The sequence below is a fragment of the Carassius carassius genome, chromosome 14, assembly GCF_963082965.1.
Source record: "Carassius carassius chromosome 14, fCarCar2.1, whole genome shotgun sequence".
Classification (NCBI taxonomy): domain Eukaryota; kingdom Metazoa; phylum Chordata; class Actinopteri; order Cypriniformes; family Cyprinidae; genus Carassius; species Carassius carassius.
Window position 1 is genome coordinate 7131996 of NC_081768.1, and position 22546 is coordinate 7154541.

The 22546-nt window shown below is 37.3% G+C and overlaps 1 protein-coding gene across 1 annotated transcript in view; it reads right to left on the minus strand.

Moving 5' to 3' along the window:
- Positions 1-2180: 2180 nt before the first annotated feature.
- Positions 2181-22546, minus strand: part of LOC132156497 (collagen alpha-1(XIX) chain-like) — a 60991-nt gene continuing 40625 nt past the window's right edge. Inside the window, exons 10-15 of the mRNA XM_059565478.1 lie at positions 18081-18134; positions 15850-15885; positions 14241-14270; positions 13161-13187; positions 12791-12844; positions 2181-2717 (exon numbers count right to left, since the gene is read on the minus strand). Coding sequence (XP_059421461.1) covers positions 2706-2717; positions 12791-12844; positions 13161-13187; positions 14241-14270; positions 15850-15885; positions 18081-18134 — 213 coding nt within the window. The 3' untranslated portion in view covers positions 2181-2705. The remainder of the gene's footprint in view (positions 2718-12790; positions 12845-13160; positions 13188-14240; positions 14271-15849; positions 15886-18080; positions 18135-22546) is intronic.

Sequence of the window (22546 nt, forward strand, 5' to 3'; positions counted from 1 at the left end):
CAACCTACATGAACCACTGAGCCACTGCCGCCCCATATTAAGTGCCGGAAGTCTCCGCGTTCAGTGCAAATCCCGCCCTGCAGCTGATTCTAAGGCCGGTGACACACTGGCTGCGTGGCGTGAGCGTGGTGTTTCTGCTGCGTGTCAGTTGCGTGACGGCTGCTTCGCGTTTTCTGTGTCTTTACACACCAGAATCGTGCCTCCTTTTGTAGGTGACACAGAGGGAGACCGCCGACAGACCAGGATCTTGTCTTCACGACAACATCTATACTTCATGTTGAGCATAAATATAAAGCCTACTGATAAAGGACACCGTCAACAGTATTGACGGCAAAATAGACTATGTTTGACAGGTGCAATATGCCAGTGTGTCACCGGCCTAAGGTTTTCAAAAGGCATCACGCGAGTGTGAACATCACTACAACTAGGAAAAAAAAACTATTGTAATTCAAACGCAGCTCCCGTCGGCATTTAAACAGACCTTTGCTCATAATTCTGATCGGTCCAACGCAATTACGAAATCTGAGCATGTCTAAAAACTGAAACTGTTGATGCTGCACTTATATTTTTATGAGTTATATATTTTTTTACTTATATATTTTTAAAATATGAGCAGGCCTACAAGCTGGGATTGGTAATGCTGCACTGTAATCATAGTTTTTTATGTTTCATTATATTTTATTATATGATACTGGTTTGAGACTGAGACTATTTTATTTAGTGGAGAACTTTGCAGCAGTATTTTATTTCCTATTCTTTTATTTTATATATATTTTATTAAAAAGTATATTTAAAAAAGTGTAAACAAATTGTTAAAAAAAGTTTATAGTAATAAACAACCTGCAGTTTAAAGTTTGCATTTCTTTCCCTTACTATCCCGAAAATGAACTGAACCGTGACTATAAAACCGAGGTACGGACCGAACCGTGATTTTTGCATACCGTTACACCCCTAATATATATATATATATATATATATATATAGACACACATACATACACACACACACACACAGGCATTCGAAAGTTTGGGAACCCCTTGCAGAATCTGTGAAAATGTGGATAATTTTCAAAAAATAAGAGAGATCATACTAAATGCATGTTATTCTTTTTTTTAGTACTGTCCTGAGTAAGATATTTTACATAAAATATGTTTGCATATAGTCCACAACTACAACAACAACTGCTGAAATTATTAAAATAACCCCATTCAAAAGTTTGGGAACCCTTAGTTCCAAATAGTGAGCGCTGTATGACTGATGCATCAGTTCAATTCAACTTTACTCCAAACATATGAACTAACCTGTTTTGAATAGTTTATATTTAACGTGTCCATTTATGTCCAATACAGTATTAATGTTAAACTGTTGGACTTTGAATGAAAGGTACTATTGATTTTCACCGTTGACTGATTTTGCAGAACATTCAGACTGATAACTTCTGTGCACTAATGCAGAAAATTTGTCACAGGACGTGCGATATGACACTTGCGTCTGACTATATATGAACTAGCGGTTTTAAATACAGTATTTATATTTTAAAGTTAGTTTATCAGTATGTTTGAAAGTATATTTTTTTGATTATTGGTGATTCCATAGGCTTTCAAAGTCTACAAAAGTTTTGCTGATATGAATCTCAAAGGAAACTTTGTAAATCTCATGCGCACCTGCGTGGTTTAAAACACCAAATAGTTATGCTATGGCAAGAACAAAGAGTCTCTCTCTTGCCCCACCATGCACGTATCCACCCATGATATCGTGTATCGTCGATCTCAAGGGCTGACGATATGACGATTTGAAAAATTACCATATCACCCAAATCTAGAATACATCCTAAAATGAAACAACTGTAGATATGAAAGCAATATTCATCATTATATTGCTGAAAGTGCAAGCAAGTCTAAAAATATCTAAAAAAAATTTGACTGCTAAAATGTTTTTATCCAATGAAATAAAAATTATATATATATTATATATCACTTAAGAGAAGTCTAAAAAGGTTAAAAATATACTGCAAAAAAAATACAATTAAGGTAAAATAAAGATAAATGTTAAAAAAGCTAGATTCAGGCTTTCAACTTTCAAATATGCACAATAATGTTGTGACATAACTATTAGCAAAGTACTATTTATATGGAGCAAACTCCATCCACAGAAATGTTTATGGTAATTGAACACACTACTTAAATCAGTGGTCCCATTTATTGTAATCTGTAACCACCAGTGTTAATAAATGTAGTCATAGAACAATTTTACAGCTCAAATAAATCACAAATTTTTGCATGGAAGAATTTATAACTAGACTAATGCCACATATACTATTGACAGAGTTTAACTTGCACCGAACCCAAAATATTCCTTCAATATTACACTTCAAATTTCATTCCACTCATACCAAGATAAAATTAACCAGCGTTTACACAGGCTTAAATATCTCTTGGCCATCCTCCATGCATGTCCAGACAGAGAGGGGTGCAGACGCATCAGGAGTCTGCCGGCCAATAACCTCACCCTACAGGTGCCCATCGAGAGGTCACTGGCATGCGTGCAGCCTAATCTAACACAGCGAGCCAATGAAAAGCACTGCCAAGTGGTCCATATCCCACTGGTATGTCTCATACTCCTGCTGTCTGTCTTTGACAGGACACACACACAGCAACGCACATGCGGAACGGTCCACAAGGCACCCATTATTAGCAACATCAGTGTTAAGACAAATGCTGCTGCTTTATATACTGTCAAAGCTTGGTAAAAAAAATAAATAAAAAAAAAAAAAAAAAAAAAAAAAATGAAGTGTTAGCAGTATATAGATTTTAACTTGAGGTTTTATGTAAATCCGAGATCTGATGCCTGACCACATAGCCCAGTTGGGTGGCACTGAGTGTTAAGAGATCGTCATGACATGAGGTTTCGAAAAAGCTAATCGCTGTTCTGCCTGCGTCGTCGCAGACTTTGCAAAGGCGTGAGGAGACTTACAGAGGAGGAGGACGGTGACCTTGTGTCACCTTTTCCGCACACACAGAGTTCAGAAGATATGGAGAGGTGGAAGAAAAGGGAAAAACATGCATAACGCTTGTTATTCTGTAATGTGAGGCTGTAGCTATCATCTCATGAAGGGAAAAAGCACACTGGAGAAACATGTCTGAAAGACAGCCGACATGCATAAATGTCTACATCGTGTATGAAAATATTGGAAATAATCCAACACTGAATGCATTATCTAATCAGTAAAGCTTGTTTATATGCTAGCATACTAATAAAAGTTGAAATTTTCTCATCTAGCATAATAGAACAAAAATATTAATTATGACTCTTATATTGATGGGCGTGTTCTATTAAATGCACTTCCCTAAATTGAAAATATCACTATGCAACTTGCAAATGCGAGTAGGAAATCATAGTTAGATAATAGATAGAAGATAACAGACACAAAGTTAAAGCCACAAAACTCCAAACTGGATTTCATGGGGTCTAAAAGAACAAAGTGTGTGGTTGCAGAAACTATGATGATCAGCTTTTACTTAAGTAATGCTAACAGAGAGAATCATTTGGAAAAGTGGAAACCTGAAAACAAAAATGACAGTTTAACTTAAATATAGCTTTGTGTGGAAATTTATCTCTGTAGCTGCAGTCTCCAGCAGGAGCTGTCACTAGAGAAACGGTCCCCTGGAAAACGTTTGTGTCAGTGTAAATATGTACAATTACCATTCATTCTCTCTCTTCTACAAACAGCAGGGCATCCACTTTAAGTTAACCTACAGTTTCCTTACTATATGCAAATTGCTTTTCAGCACCACTCGAGATAGCATTGTACGTTAAATAAGAGAAAATTGTTTTGCCACCGGTCTTCACCATTTACTGTCTGGTTATATTGTAATCATTGACTGAGAATAAAATGCAATTACTTGCTATTGTTTAGAAAACACATGCAATATGTTATTTAATGACAATACCAAATCTGTGATGCTTTACAGAAATGTCTGGATGATTGCAATCCATTTTCACAGCATGCTAAACTGTTAAAATCTGCAGGTCAAATGACTTATACGATGAAACCATCTGACAATGGCCATCCGCTCTGCACATCGCAGCATGAGATTCCCATCAATTATTTAAAGGGAATTACAAATTGATATCACTGCTGCTGGATCCTCTGATTACAAGGTAATATACTCTTACAGCGGTCATCTACCTCTAACAGCTGGGAAAAACTTCCATGACATGATAGAGTGACGCACTCACTGGTTTATGCACTACTCGCTCTCATTTCAATACCTCATGTTTTATAGCAAGTATCACATGGCTAATCGTTTCTAGGTGCCTGCTGATGTCGCATGAGGTACGTGGAGAACCGGACACATGCCATCTGTTGGAGCTAATAGTATGCTTTTGGGAGTCATGGGGAGGCAACATAAATTGTTATTAACATAACTAAGCTTTTTTTAGGAATAGATAAAAAATTCCACTCCAAGTCATTTAAACTACAAGTAATAATTCAAACTGAGTTAATTTGGCAGTAAACTAAATTTGTCAATAAATAATGTAATTGTAAGATTTAGGAGGTAACAAATAGTTGTGTAGTGAACAGCAGTCAAAATGGCAAGACTCATTTCCACAAAACACGTGGAAATTTATGTTCTGATCGAGTTCAGGCTGGTGGACAAAAAAGGATGCTTTTTGTTTAAACATAACACTACTTCTTGTGGTGGGGGTTAACATTAATATACAGCAAACCTAGGTTGCAATAGGTGCTAAGTGGTGTGGTCGACCAGTTGCTAAGACCTTGCGCTAAGATGCTAAAGCACTATAAGTTGCTAAATTAGGTTCTAAGGAGAAACAAGGAAGTTCTGCAAGTAGCGAGTTTGGGGAGTTTGGAAACTGCCACAGCAACAATAACCACAAACTTGGTGCCCCCCAATCTTCTGCAAGACTTCAGAATCTTCTCTTCAGTGGTCCTCTGCTTGCGAGTTCCAAACTGCCAGGATCTTCTCTAATGACTTCAGAAAGTCAATGTCAATAATCCTACCTCGTGTTTCAGGTAGTCTGGATCTCTGTACAGACTTCAGAACCTTCATGGCTCCAGATAGCATTTTCCAGACCAAAGAACCTTCTCGGTTCTCAGAAGTTCATCCTCCACCAATGCTTTGTGTTCAAGACTGTGAGACAGATCCAACTACTTTCCTTCCACTGCAACGACAAGTGGAAGACTTTGCCTCTCAGACTCGGCACATGATCAGGCGGAATGTAAATATATCACTCATTCCCAACCTCTTTCAAGAGACTGTTGGCATTAGTGTATTGTCAGTGATATCAGTTTTATATAATCTAAAGAAAATTAGAAAATCATACAGTTAATAACAAATAACCTTTCAGTTTATTTGTTGAAACTAGAATAAGGCTTACCTTATTACTTCTAGGAAACTTCAATGTGCCTTTCCATAAGATATGTCCATAGTAACATCCAACTCAGTCACTTGCATTTATCTATCTTTTGCATTTTATCCGTTCATTGTATCCATTTATAGTTGTTCGTTACTCTTGTCTATCCCTTTTGTTAATAAAACCCTTTTTATTGAATTGATCTAGCAAATGGAATACAGAATTTGTCAAATTCAAATTTACAAAAAAGGAACTGAAATAATAATAAAAATGTTTTTTTAAATTTCAAAACTTTCATTTTAAAATGGAAAAGACTGTCAAGATAAACTTTAAATATTGGTTTGACAAACAATTAATAAAATGTAAAAAAATTTAAGGTTGAATCCCATAAAATGTATAAATAAATGGATGGCCAAACAGCCGGACATGTTCTTTACTTGTGCTTGAGTGAACTCTAAATCAATATGGGGAGTTAAGTGTTAATATTACATGAACTAAAATTAAAATTCATCCAACTGCAATAAACAATTTTACAATGGCAAAGGTAAAAGACTGTCAAGATAAACTTTAAACATTGGCTTGACAAAAACATAAATAAGCAAAAATGATGAAGGTTGGAAGGTTGTAATGTATATTAATCTCATTAATTAATTAATAAATGAATGACCAGACAGGTGAACATGTTCATTACACTTATGCATGAGTGAACAAGAATCTAAATCAGTATCCGAGGAATGAAGAGTAATCAACTATACTTCAAACTGATATCGGATTCACATTTCCAGAGAGAACAAGCTTAAATGGCTATAAAATGGTATATGGTAACTTCCCATAGTGCTTTGGTTTTTTGGCTGAACATGTCAGGACATACAGGCGACTAGAGATGAAAGCCCAAACGAATCACTGCCATTGAACAGTATGGATGAGGTATTACAGCACGTTGCAAGATACAGTAACGGCTCATTTTCTACACCTGCAGTCTTCAATCTTCATTAACATTCTGACTCTACTACAATTAGCGCAAGAGTCACTAATTACATACATCACCACAATTAGTGGATTCATTATACTCCTTTTTCTCTGAGTAACACTTTTGCTAAGATAAAAGGAGCAATTATGATGCCTGCACCCACTGCTCTAGCCTCACAGCGGAAAATACACGTCGGTATCTCCGTGTTTTCTGTGCACACAGAGAAAGTCGCACACAGTCCCTCTGCTGTGTTAATGGAGAGGGGAATAAACCTTAAAACCTTCCAGTAACTTAAATGGAACGGCTTGGTGCTACCAAGACCAAAGGCATGGGGTTAAAACAAACAAAATAAAAGATAGTTTGATAGATAGATCTATCAGTCCTGCACAGCGGCCTGCAGGAATTTTGTATCCCATTCATCAGTACAGAACCACTTCAACTTTGTGATGTTGGTGGGTTTTGTCCTATGAACTGCTTGCTTCAGGTCATTCCACAACTTTTCAATTGGATTAAAGTCCAGACTTTGACTTGGCCATTCCAAAACATTAATTTTATTCTTCTTCAATCATCCTTTGGTTGAATGACTTGTGTGCTTGGGGTCGTTGTCTTGCTGCATGAACCATTTACTGTTAAGACTCACGGACAGATGTCCTGACCAAAATTTTTATTTTGGTTTCATCAGTCCACAAAAATTTCTCCAGTAGCCCCCTGATTTCATCCACATGATCTTTAGCAAACTGCAGATATGCGCAGAAGAGCAGTGGCTTCCTCTTTGAACGACCATGGATTTGCATGGTAGAGTTGCAGTGTTCTCCCAATGGTGGACTCATGAACATTAGCAATGTGAGAATTGCCTTTAGTTGCTTAGAAGTTATCTTGGAATATTCTGCAAATTCACAGACTAGTACACATCTTGCTATTGGAGTGAACTTTGTTGGTCGACCACTCCTGGGAAAGGCAATAGTGGTCTTGAATTTCCTCCATTTGTATGCAGTCTGTCTGACTGTGGATTTGTGGAGTCCAAACTCTTTAGAGATAGTTTTGTAACATTTGAACAGCATCTCTTTTTCTGAGATCCTCAGAGATCTCTTTTGTTTGTACCATCTGCACTACACCTAAACATACCCTATAGTATGGACAAAAGCCAATGTGACGTAAAAACATTTAAATCACAAGATTCGTACCCAATGATTCCGCATCCTACTTCAAATGAATTTGAAAAACAAACTGATATTACATCATTTCGAACAAAATATCATCGTCATCGTCATTTTGAGTTTGTTTCGGCAGTTCGAAACAGCTGACCAAATCAAACTTTCTAGGGCAGTTTGTTTTAGCCCCTAAACACCTTTGAGCTTCCACTGGTCCATGGCGGTTACGCAATCGGTGGATGTGTTCTGAAACCACCTACAGTACTTTACTCCTAAGGGTTCACAAACTTTCAAGCAGCACTGTGTTAAATAAATAAATAAATAAATAAATAAATAAATAAGGGGTGTAACGGTATGTGTATTCAAGACAATGCTTTCTTTTGCTTTTACAAAATAGATCCAAAATTATGATTTAATTATAATTTTAGCTCAGGTGTTCATTACTGCAGAAAAAACTGATTTGTACATTAGACAAAAGTGAGCTCTCCACGTCCTTAGCCACTTAGTGAAGAGTTTGAAGCTTCTATTTGATAATACTCTGTATCCCACCAGCTAAACGACCAACAAACACCATTATGTGTGAGTGTGAGGTGAGCACACACTGAACCCAAACATGACTGTACACCAGCCAGGGCAGCACTGAGCGCTGGAGAACTTGGCAGAACATTAAACGGGAACATGCTCTGTGTATGTTCTGGCTTAGGGGCGAGCGCACAGTGATACACAAGTGTGGGCTGCTGCTTTTCTGTCTCTAATAAAACCATAATAAAACCATCTATTTACTGTGGGTGTATTACAGAGGTTTGTGCCCTTTTTGTTTACCCAAGCGCGCGCACACACACACACAAAAACACACTCCTACACACACCTGCAGCACAAGTAGTCGTTCTCCAACTCAATTCTGACTAATTACGCAAATGTCATCTGAAGTTGCCAGTTGACTATGTGTAATGTAAACTGGCAGTCTCATTGCCATGGCAAATGCTTTTCTGCGTCCTGTAACGCAGGAAGCCAGCAGCACAGAGCTTTGCACCCCATTCCAAGCACTGATGAATATTTCAGTGTGCCGCCATCGGGAAGAAGAGAGATCTTTTTTTCTGCTGGTGCTCCTCTGCTTCCTGTTTGATCTCTTGTAGCATGTCACATGGTCCCAAAGACCTCCAATTTTGCTTATCACGCGGTGTCAGTGCCATCCATAATGGATAAAAGCAAGCACTTTACATTACTATTCATGCCTTTTCTTCTAGTGCAATTCAGTCGCAATGCATTATTATTTAAATCAACCTGATGCCACTCGTTCAACACAAACCGACACGTAAATAAACGCACTCAGGCTCATTCACACACACACGCAAGCACATGTAAACACATACCAAACTGGTCTCATTAGCAGGGGTGTCGCTACACTTAAATAACATTGGAGGCTTAGCCCATTAGCGCCATGCTGCAATGCAAAGCTGCCAGCAAAGTAAATTATTAAAACTAGAGAGGAAAGCAGTTTTCTGCTACAATTTGGTTCCTCAATAAAGCACAATAACAGCCAATCAGATAAATAAAGTCAAGAGGAGTGGGACTTTGGACCAATTAACCTGTGTTGTGGGCGGGGCTTCCCAACAATACATAAAAAGAAATGTGGACAGTTCTAAAAAAAATAAAAAAAAAACAATTGTGTGAGGTTTATACTTAAAAGAACAAAGAAAAAAGAAAAATACTCAAAATATATTTGTATGAAATCTAGCCTAATGTAACTTCAAGTTCTTAATCTTATTTAAACAGTGTTTGGATATTTTCTATAGAAAACTTGAAAATAGCAATTAAATGAAATGATTTTTTGCAGTGCAAGAGCACTCCTGCCCTCGCTCTGATCTTCCATCTCATAATTAACATGAGCTCTTATCCCATGGGAGCTCAGATCCATTTCCATTCTTATTTTGGTGTCTTTTAATGCTATATGCCTGAGTTATTAAAGATATTGACATTCAGACATTATTAACTAAATTAATCGGTCAGATGGCAGGAGGGCTGACTCTTTTGACCCCCCTTCACCAAGAAATCTATGACAAAGGCTTTCCGGCTTGCTTCCATGAACATTGATTTAGCCCGCGTGTCTCAAATTTCCTGAATATATTATAAAAGATATTGTATTTGCTTAATCAGTGAGGAAGGCAGGTAACCGTAATGTGATCTCTTCCAATAACTCTGAACTATTAAAGGCTAAGGCCTGTATCACCCAGCATGCATAACCAGCACATTAGTGTAAAGCAGAAAAAATAAAAATTATATATATATATATATATAGATATATATATATATATATATATATATATATATATATATATATATATACACACACACACATACACACACACACACGCACACACACACATAAAGAGAGAGAGAGATGGAGACAAAAACTTTTTTTTAAATAGAAAAAGATGCATTCAGAACAACTGAAAAAAAAATGTTAAGACAGAATATAAGGACAATAATTATATATAATAATCTTGAAAAAAGTTTTTTTTTTACCCCATAAATACAATACAATTTAGCAAGGTTTCTGCTTAATATAATTTATGCACATTAATCTGACTTAAAGAGTGTATATATATATATAATATATATATATATATATATTCTTATATTAGAATAATTTAGAATACATTTATGTTTATCTTTACATATAATATCCATTTATAATAAAAAATACTGATTAAGAAAATTATTTCTGCAAAGGAATATATCGCAAAAGATGTTGTAAAGAAAATAGATTTATATGGCATATTAACAACACTTTCTTTTGATTTCTGAGCTAAGAAAAAAAAAAGGCACCAAAATTGTACATGCAACTTGCATCCCTTTTAAACAACACTGCGCTGCTTACATGTACATTGTCAATACTGTAAACTCTTGGTTGGCTAACAAAATAAATACAAATAAATCCTAACACTTGACATGTGACAAAGGCCAAAGATTTATCCTTGCTAGCAGTGAAAAATTCACTGCCGCAAAGATGGCAGCCGTGTATAACTGATAGCGGTGTGGAAAATGAGAGCTGCTAATTGGGTGAGAGTCTCTCACCAGCAGAGGCTCGTCTTCATCTAAGGCTAGTAAAAACGACCCATGTCCCTCCTTTCCCCAAATAGCCTCCAAGATTGCAGAGCGCCGCAGTCCTGCTCAACAAGTTACCTGGATGCATGTGACTTGCCAAATATAACCCAAAACCTTACCACATCCCTGCTAGCTGGGAAGCTCTAAAGTAATCAAAGCTAAAGTTATTTATAGGGCCAAACAGTGTCTTTTGCAACAAAACAACATACTTGACACTGATTTAAATGGCAGCCGGAAAAGAATTCAGTCTAGGTAAGTCTTTGGGCAAACTACCTTGTGCGGGTGGTAAACGTTAGCGCGATCCCTTGCGAGTGCAGAGAATTTAATGAATTCATGGGGTGCTGACCACAAGATCATTAGAACACAGCGTCTGGATCCTAAACAGCTTTTTTTCTGTAACACCAACCAATTAAAGAGGAATCATGTTGGTAGAAGCTGACATTATGTTCGGAATTTTTCACAAAAGGTCATGGGCTTGTAGGGGCCTTTTAATCTTACAGAAGGTAGGAAAACAACAACACTCTGCTCGTTGCAGAGAAGAGTTTATAAAATGTTTAACTGACTGTGGAAAATGTGGATGGGTCATTGTGCCTTCGAAAGTACACTTCTTGATTTGGTCTCCGGGAGAGACAGAACTATCCAAGAGTGGCCTAAAAGAGATTATTTTACAGAACAGAACATTGTACTTTGAAGGAATAGATCCCCCTTCCTCAAATCTTGCACTGGAGGTCCAATGTGCTGCAGAGTTTAGCTACAACCCTGATCCAAGTCACCTGCCTGTGATTTTCTAATGATCCCAAAGACACTGATTGGTATTGATAGGCATGCTCAGGTGTGTTTGATTAGGGTTCGAGCTAAACTCTGCAGGAAAGTGGATCTCGAGGTAGAGATTTGAATCTCTGCAATAGATCATTCAAAATTGAAAATTCTGTAATTATTTACTCACCCTCATGTCACTCCAAACCTGTATAATTTACTTTCTTCTACAAAGTACAACAGAAGATATTCTGTAGAACACTGAGGTCCAAACAATACTGGATCCAACTGACCTATAAGAACTATATGTCTTATGGAGGGCAGTTATACAGGTTTGGAATAACAAAGGGTGAAGAAAATTTTTTCCTTCTACTATATGAAATGCTACTGAATTTTGGACTGATAAAAAGTTCTAGTTTCAACCAAATTTTCACAAATGAAAAATTTATATTTTTAATTATTTCATTATAGTTTTCAACAAAATTGTTTTAATGAATTTATTTAGATTTAGACAGCTGTATAATTTAATTTCTATTAAACTTATAATATATATAATATATATATATATATATAAAGACATCCTCCATAGTTCTCACTGCTGCACAGTGAAGACACACACCAATTGTGAACTTGAGCAAGGAATTAAACTGTCATCCCGAGTGGAAACACTCCATGTCCAGATGTCTATGGTACGGTGTATCACTCAATCCATCACTGAACTGAAAATACCCAACAGTGTCATGATAACACTCCAGTGAACACCATTACGGAGAATAATAAATATTCATTCATTCATTCTGTTGAATGGGCTTAATGCTGCTCTTACAGTCCCTGCGGCAGACACAAGTATTCTCCTCATCTGAGTGACATGCATTTTTAATACTTTTTATCACATTCAAGGGAGTTGAGAAACAACTGTATGCCATTCAGGATCATTAACCACTCGAGGAGCCAAGATAACATTTGCGTTAACAGGTGTTAGCGCGCCTCCAGTGAAATGGCTGAGCGGCTTAGGTAAATCAAATAAGCGGAACGCGCAACTGCAATTTGTTGCAGGCAGTCAAATTTCACATAAAGCTTTCATGCCGTAGGCAGACTAACAATTTAACCCTTGGCCGGTGGCTATGAGAAACAAAGGATAAAATCAATAATGAAACATCATCGTTTTCTCAATACGTTCGAGCATGTCACGACTGAAGAGTAAATCACCCTTGAGATTGTTTCCTGATGGGGTCGGCCACACTGTCAGTCTACGATTGACCTTACAGTTGAATATTCAGTCATTCACATGAGACCAGGCCGACACAGAGCTCCCCAATCTTTCTCTCGTTCCAGCTGCTGCCGTCTCGCTGATGGCTCAGTCACACAAATACTTATACGCAATATGGATCCAGCCCACACAGGCGGCAACCTGCTTCGGTTCACTCACCCTTTTGCCCTCTTTCCCTGGCGCTCCTGTTTGACCTGGCAGGCCAGCGTCTCCCTGGGGATGATGGGTAAAGGATCAGGGTTTCAGTTCTCAGAAAGCATTGCAGTACATAAAGCAGGTGCATCCTGTATCTAGGTTTCCACCTGTCCATGGTCATTAATGCTCTTTTAAAAAACTTGATTACATCCAGAAGCAAGATTAATGTTAAATATGAAGACAAAGCAGCTGGCTCTTTTACATGCCGGCACTTACTAAAGTGCTGAGAGACAGAAGCATATTCACAGCACATGGGTGAACTTCATTAAGGAAAACCAAAAAAAAAAAAAAAAATGATTAAATAAATTCATGAAAATGCTGCTGAGGTAATTACCTTTTCTCCAGGAAGTCCTGGGGGACCCTGCCCCCCCCCAAAAAAGAAATACAGATTCTCTGAATATTTGAAATCATCCAAATTGGTCTCTATTTAAGCAACATTTTTAGACTAAGTTTCATTATCCTAATTTATCTTTGCACTATCATTCAAAAGTTTGTGGTATGTAAGATGTTTCTGATAGATAATAAAGCTCACAAAAGCTTTATTTATTTGATAGAAAATACAGTAAAAACAGCAAAATTCCGATGTTATTACAAGTTAATTATTTTCTATTTTAATATAATTTAAAAAGTAATTTATTTCTGTGATTTCCAGCAGTCACCATACCAGTCTTAAGTGTCTCATGGTCCTTCACAAATCATTCTAATATGCTGATTTGATACTGAAGAAACATTTCTTTTTCATCAATGTTAAAAACAGATGCTTAATATTTTTGTGGAAACCATGATACTTTTGTCAGGATAAAAAAAAGCATCCCTGCTGAATGAAATCATTTCTTAATGAACAGAAATCTCTCAAACTTTTGAATGGAAGTAAATAAATAAAAAATCTCTTGTGTAAAGTCACTAATTAAATTTGGAAATGCCAGTGATTGCAATGAAGTAAGTTTTAGGTAAAGTTAGGTTTTATTGAAGTGCTGCAGATGACACGCTGCCATCATATGCTCAGCACATTTGGTTTAATGTTGTCCCTGAAAATGAACCATACTATCTTTCAGAAAATAGATTTGGAACTAGATAGGAGAGATTGATAAAAAATATATACAAAAGTATTTATTTATTTTTTACATTACATTTGCACAATTAAAGCTGTACGTTATGCAGTTCTGGCTAGATTAGCTGCAAAACGTTCCGTAGAAGCATTAGCAGACTTTTTCTAATTGTTTAATTTAAAAAAAAAAAAAAAAAAAACTGCACAGGCTTTCCCTATGAAACATCAAAAATGGTAGGAAAAGGTGGACATAATTACTGAGTGCTGCCTAACAAGAACTATAATGCAATTCTGCAAAAAAAAAAAAATTCAGTCAAATCTGCACTGCTATGTGCTGAAAGACACAAAACCCAAATATGATTTTACCTGGTCTCCTTTTTGAGCTTGCTGCTCAACCTAGGAGAAAGCAGAAGACAGATCATCACGCGTTTCATCAAACAAAGACAGCAATTAAGTACAGCTGTTAACACTGTTAGAACAAAGGTCAGGAACACCTAGCATTACAGTACATGACCCATTGAAAGGACAAACTGCAATACCCGTCAAATACACACAAGACGCACACACACACACAGCCTTTCAGATGCAGAGTAAAACAGTGTGGAGTCATCTTTCAGCTGGCATCCTCGAAAATACTAACACATCTCCGAAACAGCTGCAAAAATAGCCATTCGCTCCTCGTGTTCAGTGAAAGTCAGAACAAGAGTTTTAAAGGCTCCTAAAACTGTCAGAATGTAACAGGGGAGAGACAGCCTGTGATGTTAGAGGTCATAAAAAAAAAAAAAGAGCGACAGATGTCTACAACACCAACACCCATAACACAATCGAAAAACCTGAAATGTCAAATTTGCTATTTGATTAAACATCAAGAATTTCAGCCACTAAAGCTTGAGAATGTTTTTGTCTTGCATGATTTACAGCTCGACTACGAGAAGGAGTGGTGATATGGCAAGCGTGTCGTCGGCTCTCACGTTTGAATCCCTGGTATTCCTGCTTGTCCTCATAAAATGTAAAATTAGCATGAGTAAATAACCGTTATGCCCTGATATAGTGCCGCTGGGGTTAGTTTAATGTTTATGTCACATAAATGGCCAGAGCTGCAGTACTATATCCATACACACAAAAGAACATACATCCCATTCTGGTGTCTTATGAGCTGTAGAGGACGTGTCCCTCATATAATGTGTGGAAATATTAGCTCTCTACTTGCAGGACACGTCTAACCTCCAGTCTGTCCACACTGCTGTTGGTTGCCCCTGACTGAGCATGTGTGGGCTCTTCTTTGCTTTTTATTTTTTTATTAAAAGCAATTTATTCATTTGATTCAAAGCTGAATTTTCAGCAGCCATTACTCTAGTCTTCAAAAATCATTCTAGTATGAAGGATTGGTGGTCAAGAAACATTTCTGATTATTATCAACGTTGAAAACAGTTATGCTGCTTAATATTTGTGTGGAAATTAATTGAATGAATAGAAGGCTCAAAAGAAAAGCATTTATTTGAAATGTTATTATAAATGCCTTTACAGTCCGTTTCATCATAACTGAATATATTAATTGCTTTTACTTTTGAACTTAATCAGACTTATTTTAGAATAAACCAGTAAGTTAAAAAATAAAAAAATGTGACAATATTTGCTTCATCAGGAATGGACTGGATCAGAGAAAGTGGCCATACTCAAATGCGGCCAAAGGTGAGGTTAATAAAAGTAATTATCTTTGTTTACCTGTCTTTCCTACTGTATAAAGATTTTATGTATCATTACAGCCTGCTTGAGCAATTTTATGTCAGCAATTAGTAGTCTTAATCATTTCCTTGAACCTTAGCAATGACTTTCCATAAATCTAATTTCAGTGCTTAATGCATATCATTAATAATGCAGATCATGCTTCATGATTGGTTTGATTTCAAAATAATTTTACATTGAGCTAGGAAATAACATGCTGGGTTGCTGGAGGATGATGTAAGATACATACCGAGAGTTTTTCTGCACCTGGCAGACCTGGTTCCCCCTGCAACAGAAAGACAAAATTCAGGAGTGATTACTGTACACATAAAAACAAATCATCCAAACAATAGCATTTTGTTCCTAAAATATCCAGAGATGAGTAGAGGGTAATGTACAGTTAACACATCATTGGCACATTATAAATCCGGTCTATTTATATAGTCTGTTTGGTATAATGATCATAATATCCCACTTATTACATAGTTCAGTGGCAATTAAATCCAAATATCTGACCACACACTTTTGTGAATGACCAATCAGAATCAAACATTTCAGAGAGATGTGCTACACTTAGAAATTATGCAAATCCAAATGTCAGTCATTTGCCTAAACTAATCACTCAAAAGTTAAAAACATTGTTCTACATTTTAACTGTGTTTCATAGAAAGGACTCCTGTGTTCCTCAGAAGAATGAAAGTCATACAGGTTTGGAACGACAAAATGTTCATTGTCAGGAAAACGATTCCTTTAAGAATAGTTCTGAGAGACATACCTGAAAAAATGACTGGGCTGTTCCTATATCTGTGCTTATCTGCTATTAAATGAAGGACTTTAATATATTCAAGGTTATGAAATGCGAGCGGAGACATCATTTTAAGTCAAAACCCTTGATAAAAACACGCAGAGCCTTCCTCAAATTCAATTTAAATCCACAGAACCTCCACATCAAAGTTCGCAGAAATATAAAGTTGTGAACCCCTAAAGCTGCCCCGTTTGAAGATATTCCGAGTCATTCTATGTTTGAAGAGCGTGACGTGTCTTTCCCAACTGTCAGTTTCAATCCGAACTAACGGTTTTCCTCCCTCCCTCTGTCTGGCTGGGAGATGAGATGAAAAGAAGCTGGTTATTCTCTGCTCTAACGCAGAGGAGCTCATCAGAACTTCAAGGCTTGAAAACACTGCATTCACAATTACGTGTGCATGCAGGCACACAAAGAAACCACAAACTGTAAAAGACAAGGGGTAATATGGAAGCTAATTAGCGAATAACATTGCTCTGTTGTTTGGAAAGCAGTCCCACAAGTGGTCTGTGTGTAAACGCGTGTGTGCACGGGCGGTTGGGAAAGCAGATATCAGAGCAGGAAGCTCTATTCTACATTCTGTTTCATTGAAGTCACATGTGAGCTGGAAACTCTGGGAGGCATTTTAAAGGAAACTTCCAGATAAAATGCGACCTGTGTTCTACCAACAGCATCTGTGACATGGTCTATTACCATGGCAAATAATATGTTTGTGAAAACAAGCAAATATGATGTTTACGGTACATTGATGCACTTAAAATGAAAGTGTTTGGGGAAAGGCGTTTTGAAACGCGCATCTCTGGATTTGGTCTTGAGTCATTCTGATGAAAATGTGTCATCTGTGCCCAAATTATGTCCACATTGATCACTACTGATATAAATCGACAGGAAATTAAACTACATATTATTAGAAACACATTTGATATTTTTATCTTGAAATACTGAGAAATTGAATTTAAAAAAAAATAAAAATTCGTAAATGCCCCAGATTTTTTAACCTTAGTGTAACACTTTTTACACAGAATATCAGCTAATAAATATCCCATTTGCAATTAAATTTTAACTGATCATATAAAATAAGAATTGACAAATATTTAAGTTTAAATATAATTTCAATATGTTCATTTTTCCCTGAAAGTGTTATGCAGCTTCTTATAAACTGCAAAACTCATGTTCATCCCTCATCATTTTCTGTTCAATCCTACTGTGCAGACACTTCCTCCTTTAAATTCTGTAGTTTGACCTTTCTGACGTCATATTTGAGCTCTAACATATAACTACCGACATTTTGCAAGGCTGTCACCACATATATATGATTGGGTATGTAGCAAAGGTCTGCCACTGAGAAAGCAATATCCGTTGACCGCTAATCTGAATATTGGTCAGGAGGAGTCTCTGGTAGTAATGTCTTGGGCCTGAGATGGGGAAAATATTGTTAAAGTTTAGCAGTGACATTTTCAAACTTTAAAATGATAAAAATAAAAGAACCTTGAAAATGTTCAGACAAGTATGATTCGCATATATGGACATCTGTGGGTTTCTATATACTGTATAGAAAAATTATGGAAAGCTCACTGACTGAAAAACATCCCTAAGATCATAGAGACTAAGCCTCGATCTCTTTCTGTGCTACAGTTTGTAAAGGTTGGTACAATAAATCAAATTGCAGGGCGACTTACTTTATCACCTTTGAGACCAGGTAGGCCTTGAGGTCCAGGATCTCCTTTCAAACCCTGAGGAGACACAAAGAACAAGAGCCAGTTTAAATCACAACATCCTAGCAGGACAACTTTCCAGTCAGCAGACAATGTATCAGTTTGACTTCCCCCAAGTTAGGAATTCAGCTGGGAGCCGCTCCAGCCATCATATAGTGAAAATCATGTCAGTGAAGCACAGCGGCTTATCTCACTGATGGCGAGAATGAGTGTCTCAAGGTGTTGAGAGAGACTCATTTAAATGACAAATCTGTTTTCTCACTTCTGTGCTTTTTAGTGAATGATTTGCACAAATTGCACACCCTAAATACACACACACAAAACCACAGACTCGTTTTCTCAAGCCTTCCGGCTGGAGCCGGGATTAGGATTCCCATCACCTGCCTGCCAGGGCTTTGTGAGAGGGATTCTGATTGGAGATAAGGCAAAACCACAGGCAAAATCAAAACTGCTAGTGCAGCAAAGCAAAAGAGAAAGAACAGGTGGGGTGAAAAAAGGAATACAGAGCAGAGGTGGCTGATAAATGAGTCCTGACACGTATAGACAGGCTAAATTCACAGCGGCTCTTGTTAGGGGTGACACATCAAGACCGGCAGCTACACAGAGAGAGATTTCTAAAATAAGTCAGAAGGTACTTAGAGAGACCGGAACACTGGCCCTCAAAATACAGCAATTTGTCTTAGTTAAGCTTACGAGTGAGGCTATTAATACTGAATTATATTAGGGCCAGATGAGTGGATTGCCCTTTTTTAATAATGTCTCCAAGTTCATGGATAGAGATGCGACTAATTTACTCTTATGATGGCAAGGCTTGTCAAGACAGTTGAGTGACAGCTTGGATTTGAGAACACTAATCTGGAACCCTTCTCCATTAAACAAGGTCAATACAAATAAGATGCTTAGAGACTCCTTTTTGTGAAAATTATGATCGTGAGGGCTTCATAAAAAAATATATTGAATAATATTTTAGATATGTAATTTTAGCAGTTACTATTCACTTGCACTCTTCTGAACAATGATTAATGAGACTGCAAGAGAGCACTGTTGCTTGCTTACTAATTAGGACCATGCTTACACCTGCCACCTGGTCAGGCAAAATAGAATAGAATAGAATAGAACAGAACAGAATAGAAAGTAAATTACTATTAAAATAGATTACTTTCTACACCTATCGTTCTACACAATTTTTGACTGAGGCTATCAAAGATAGATGCAAGTAGGAATCAGCACTTGATCAGGATTGCTGTACTGTGAAAACGCAGGTGAAGGGAAGCTTGCATTGGGATGGTATGATTGAGGTAAGACCTTGACTGCTCTTAAATGATGCATGTTCAGAGGGGTCTTTGGAGAGAGCACTCCCGTTCTGCTTTCAGCACAATTGAATGACTCCCTGAGGGAACCAGTGCACCTTTCCTTTGTTGTCCCACCTCCCCAAGAGCAGCCCCAGTTAAGAACAGCTGCATTCACCCTTTTCAGAGGGACTTGATTTGAGCTCCAGGTCTACAGGCTGCTCCGACCTCAGGAGTGAGGATGGAGACACTGCCTACATAGTTAGCCTCTGCTCGCCCTGGGCATTTCAGCACAAGCTGGGAGGTGAAGGATGGGTTAAAATCAGGGCTGTGTCCCTCTCTGTCTCTTCACGCCAGTGTGAGGTCAAAATGCCGCAGGGATCTCTGCTCACTTGTCTGATAATTATGTACTGCACAGCGCGTCCTGGCTGCAGAACAGGTCAGGTCACAATACAATCTGGCTACTTCCCAATACAGAGGCCCACACACACAGTGGTTCCAAGAAGTGTTTGGACACTGTAGCAGCACTTAATATGAATAACGTCACATCAAATTAAATATTAAATCAAGAGGCGTTGATTTTCTTTTAAAAGAAATATAGCACAATTAAAACATTTCACAAAAAGATCTATGGAAGCAGGTTTCTACCTCATAGTAAAATTTGTTAATTCATTACATTTTTTACTTATTTAAATTTTTATTCAATTTCTAAGGTTGCAAAAGGCTTCCATAGGTTTCAAATTCCAAAACAATAAGTTGAAAACCTTGGGATTACTGCTAGGACACCTGTAAAAAACAAAATGAAATGAAATTAAACAAGATGCAGTGAAACCAATTGGTTAAAATAAAGGCTTCCACAGGGTTCAAATTATAAAACAACAGATTTATAATTTAGTGGAAATATTGTTATTATGATAGGACACATGTAAAACTTCATACACCAACTCAAAACAAAAATAAATAAATAAAACAAAAACCCAGACAGACAAAACCAAACAAAATGAAAACAAATGAAACCAGAAGGAACCAAATGAAGTTGAACAAAACTAAAAGCCAAACGAAACCAAACCCAGATAAATGAATCTGAATAAAAAAACAAATAAAAACCAAACCAAACAAACAACACAAAAAAAATCACATTGACACCATTTGTTTAAAATAAGTTAGTTCTGAGATAAGCTTTAGTATACATTTGTTTGGAGATGCCAGATGATTCAGTATTTTATTAAGCATGACGTAAGTATCCAAAAGTGTGCAAATCTGGCTAATGTAAGCACACAGATACTTGAAGACTTTTACAGACATAAACATCCAAAAACATAATAAACTTCCTACAACACCTCTCAAATACACATTTAGTGTGCAGCAACCGATTTCCACAGCTTTTTTTCAGCTGCTGGTTGAGATAAAATTTAAACTAAAATGAACACAGCCCATCTCAGAGGTATGCAGGTTTTAAGAAGAGAGAACTGTTGATATGCTGAATGGCAGGCCTTCAAAGACCTTTGGAACAAGATCCAGTGGAGTAACAGAGATATCTCAAGCACTGGCCACAAATGCCAAGGGGGTTACGCCAGGAAATGCTTTTTGTGAGTTTCCATTTGCTCAGCGATTCATTGCCACAAACGTTTGAAGTAGTAGAGCTCAGGATGATACTATTTGAATCAAACTTTCACTTAGGAAAACATGCTGAGCTGCTTCACCATTACCACTGAAATTTCATAATGAAATCATAAATATCACTGAACTCTAGATTTCAAATAAAAATTGTAAGTATGTCACATGAAAAATTCTTTCTTCTGCTAATCATGTATTGGAAAAACAAATTTGCATCTTTTCATAGCTCAGGACATCTAAATTAGCGCTACACGTAACCTGTCATATTCTGAAGGATAGTGTAACTAACATGCCATGTTATGCTCTGAGCGTCTCAACAGACAAGTGATACACGGCGTCATGCACATTCCATTCGAAGCATTCTCATGTAACCCCTGTGGGTATCAGATATCAGGTATTGACTTTAAAAGACTTAAATTAGTCAGCCATTAGAACGAACTGACTCAGGGTGGTGACTCTCTGAGGTACAGTAGATTAATCAAATTCTTACATCTTTCCTAGGTTATCCCACAGGAATGGCTCTCCAGCTGCTGCCTTTTCACCCTTGCAATCAGAGTAATGATACACCGCATCAAAACGCACACTGAATCTACAGTGCCGTGGCAAAAGAAGGTGACATTCTAGCAGTTGTGACCTTGTAGTCTGAATGTGATGAGACAAAAAGACTGGGTGCAACAAAATACTACCAAGACAATAAACTAACAATTTATTAGATCATTAGTCAGACACCGGCATTGTAGGCTACTCTCACAGGAAATAGTCCTCGTCGTCTGTTAAATGCCCTGCACACATCTGAATATTTGGGTTGAACAGTTCTGGAACAGTGTTGTAAATACAACTTAACCACTGCTTTCTTGTTGTGTCTTCTTTTGGAAGGCCAAACAAAGTAATTTCGCTTTCAAAACTAAATACACAGCGTCTCCACAACATGGTAGGGGCGGCAACAGCAAAAATAAAAGTTACACCGCCTTTCTTTGCGTGAACATTTGGGCAGCGTTATGCAAATCTTCCCACACTGTGACATAGACATGTGGGGGCGTGTTAGAACAGGTTGTTTTAGGTAGGCTTGTTTGACTATATGTGACCATGGACCACAAAACCAATCTTAAAGGCAGGGTAGGTAAAAAAATATATAAAAAAAACTTTTTCCAAATTTGTTTAAACTTTATTTATATATCAATACATAATTAAAATGTAAGTACTCTGAAAAATAAGGTAAAAATCGAGTGTCTGTAGACCTCTCACGACTGTTTTAAAGACAGCTCATTATTTCCATTCACTCCACCCCCTCCATTCTGGGCTCCTATAGATTATTTATCGTCTCTACTACGGCTCGCTAAGTAATGTTATGTTAGCTATATTACGCAGCTACCTGTGCTAATGACACATGCTTCATGAAAAAATAAACAAAAAAGTATGTATGATCAAAATACAAAAAGAAAGATTTACCTGTCCAGCAGAAATAAAGCCATCAAGGAGTCACTTTTCAGCCCCTTGAGTTCCCTCAGTTCTCGCCATCGCTGG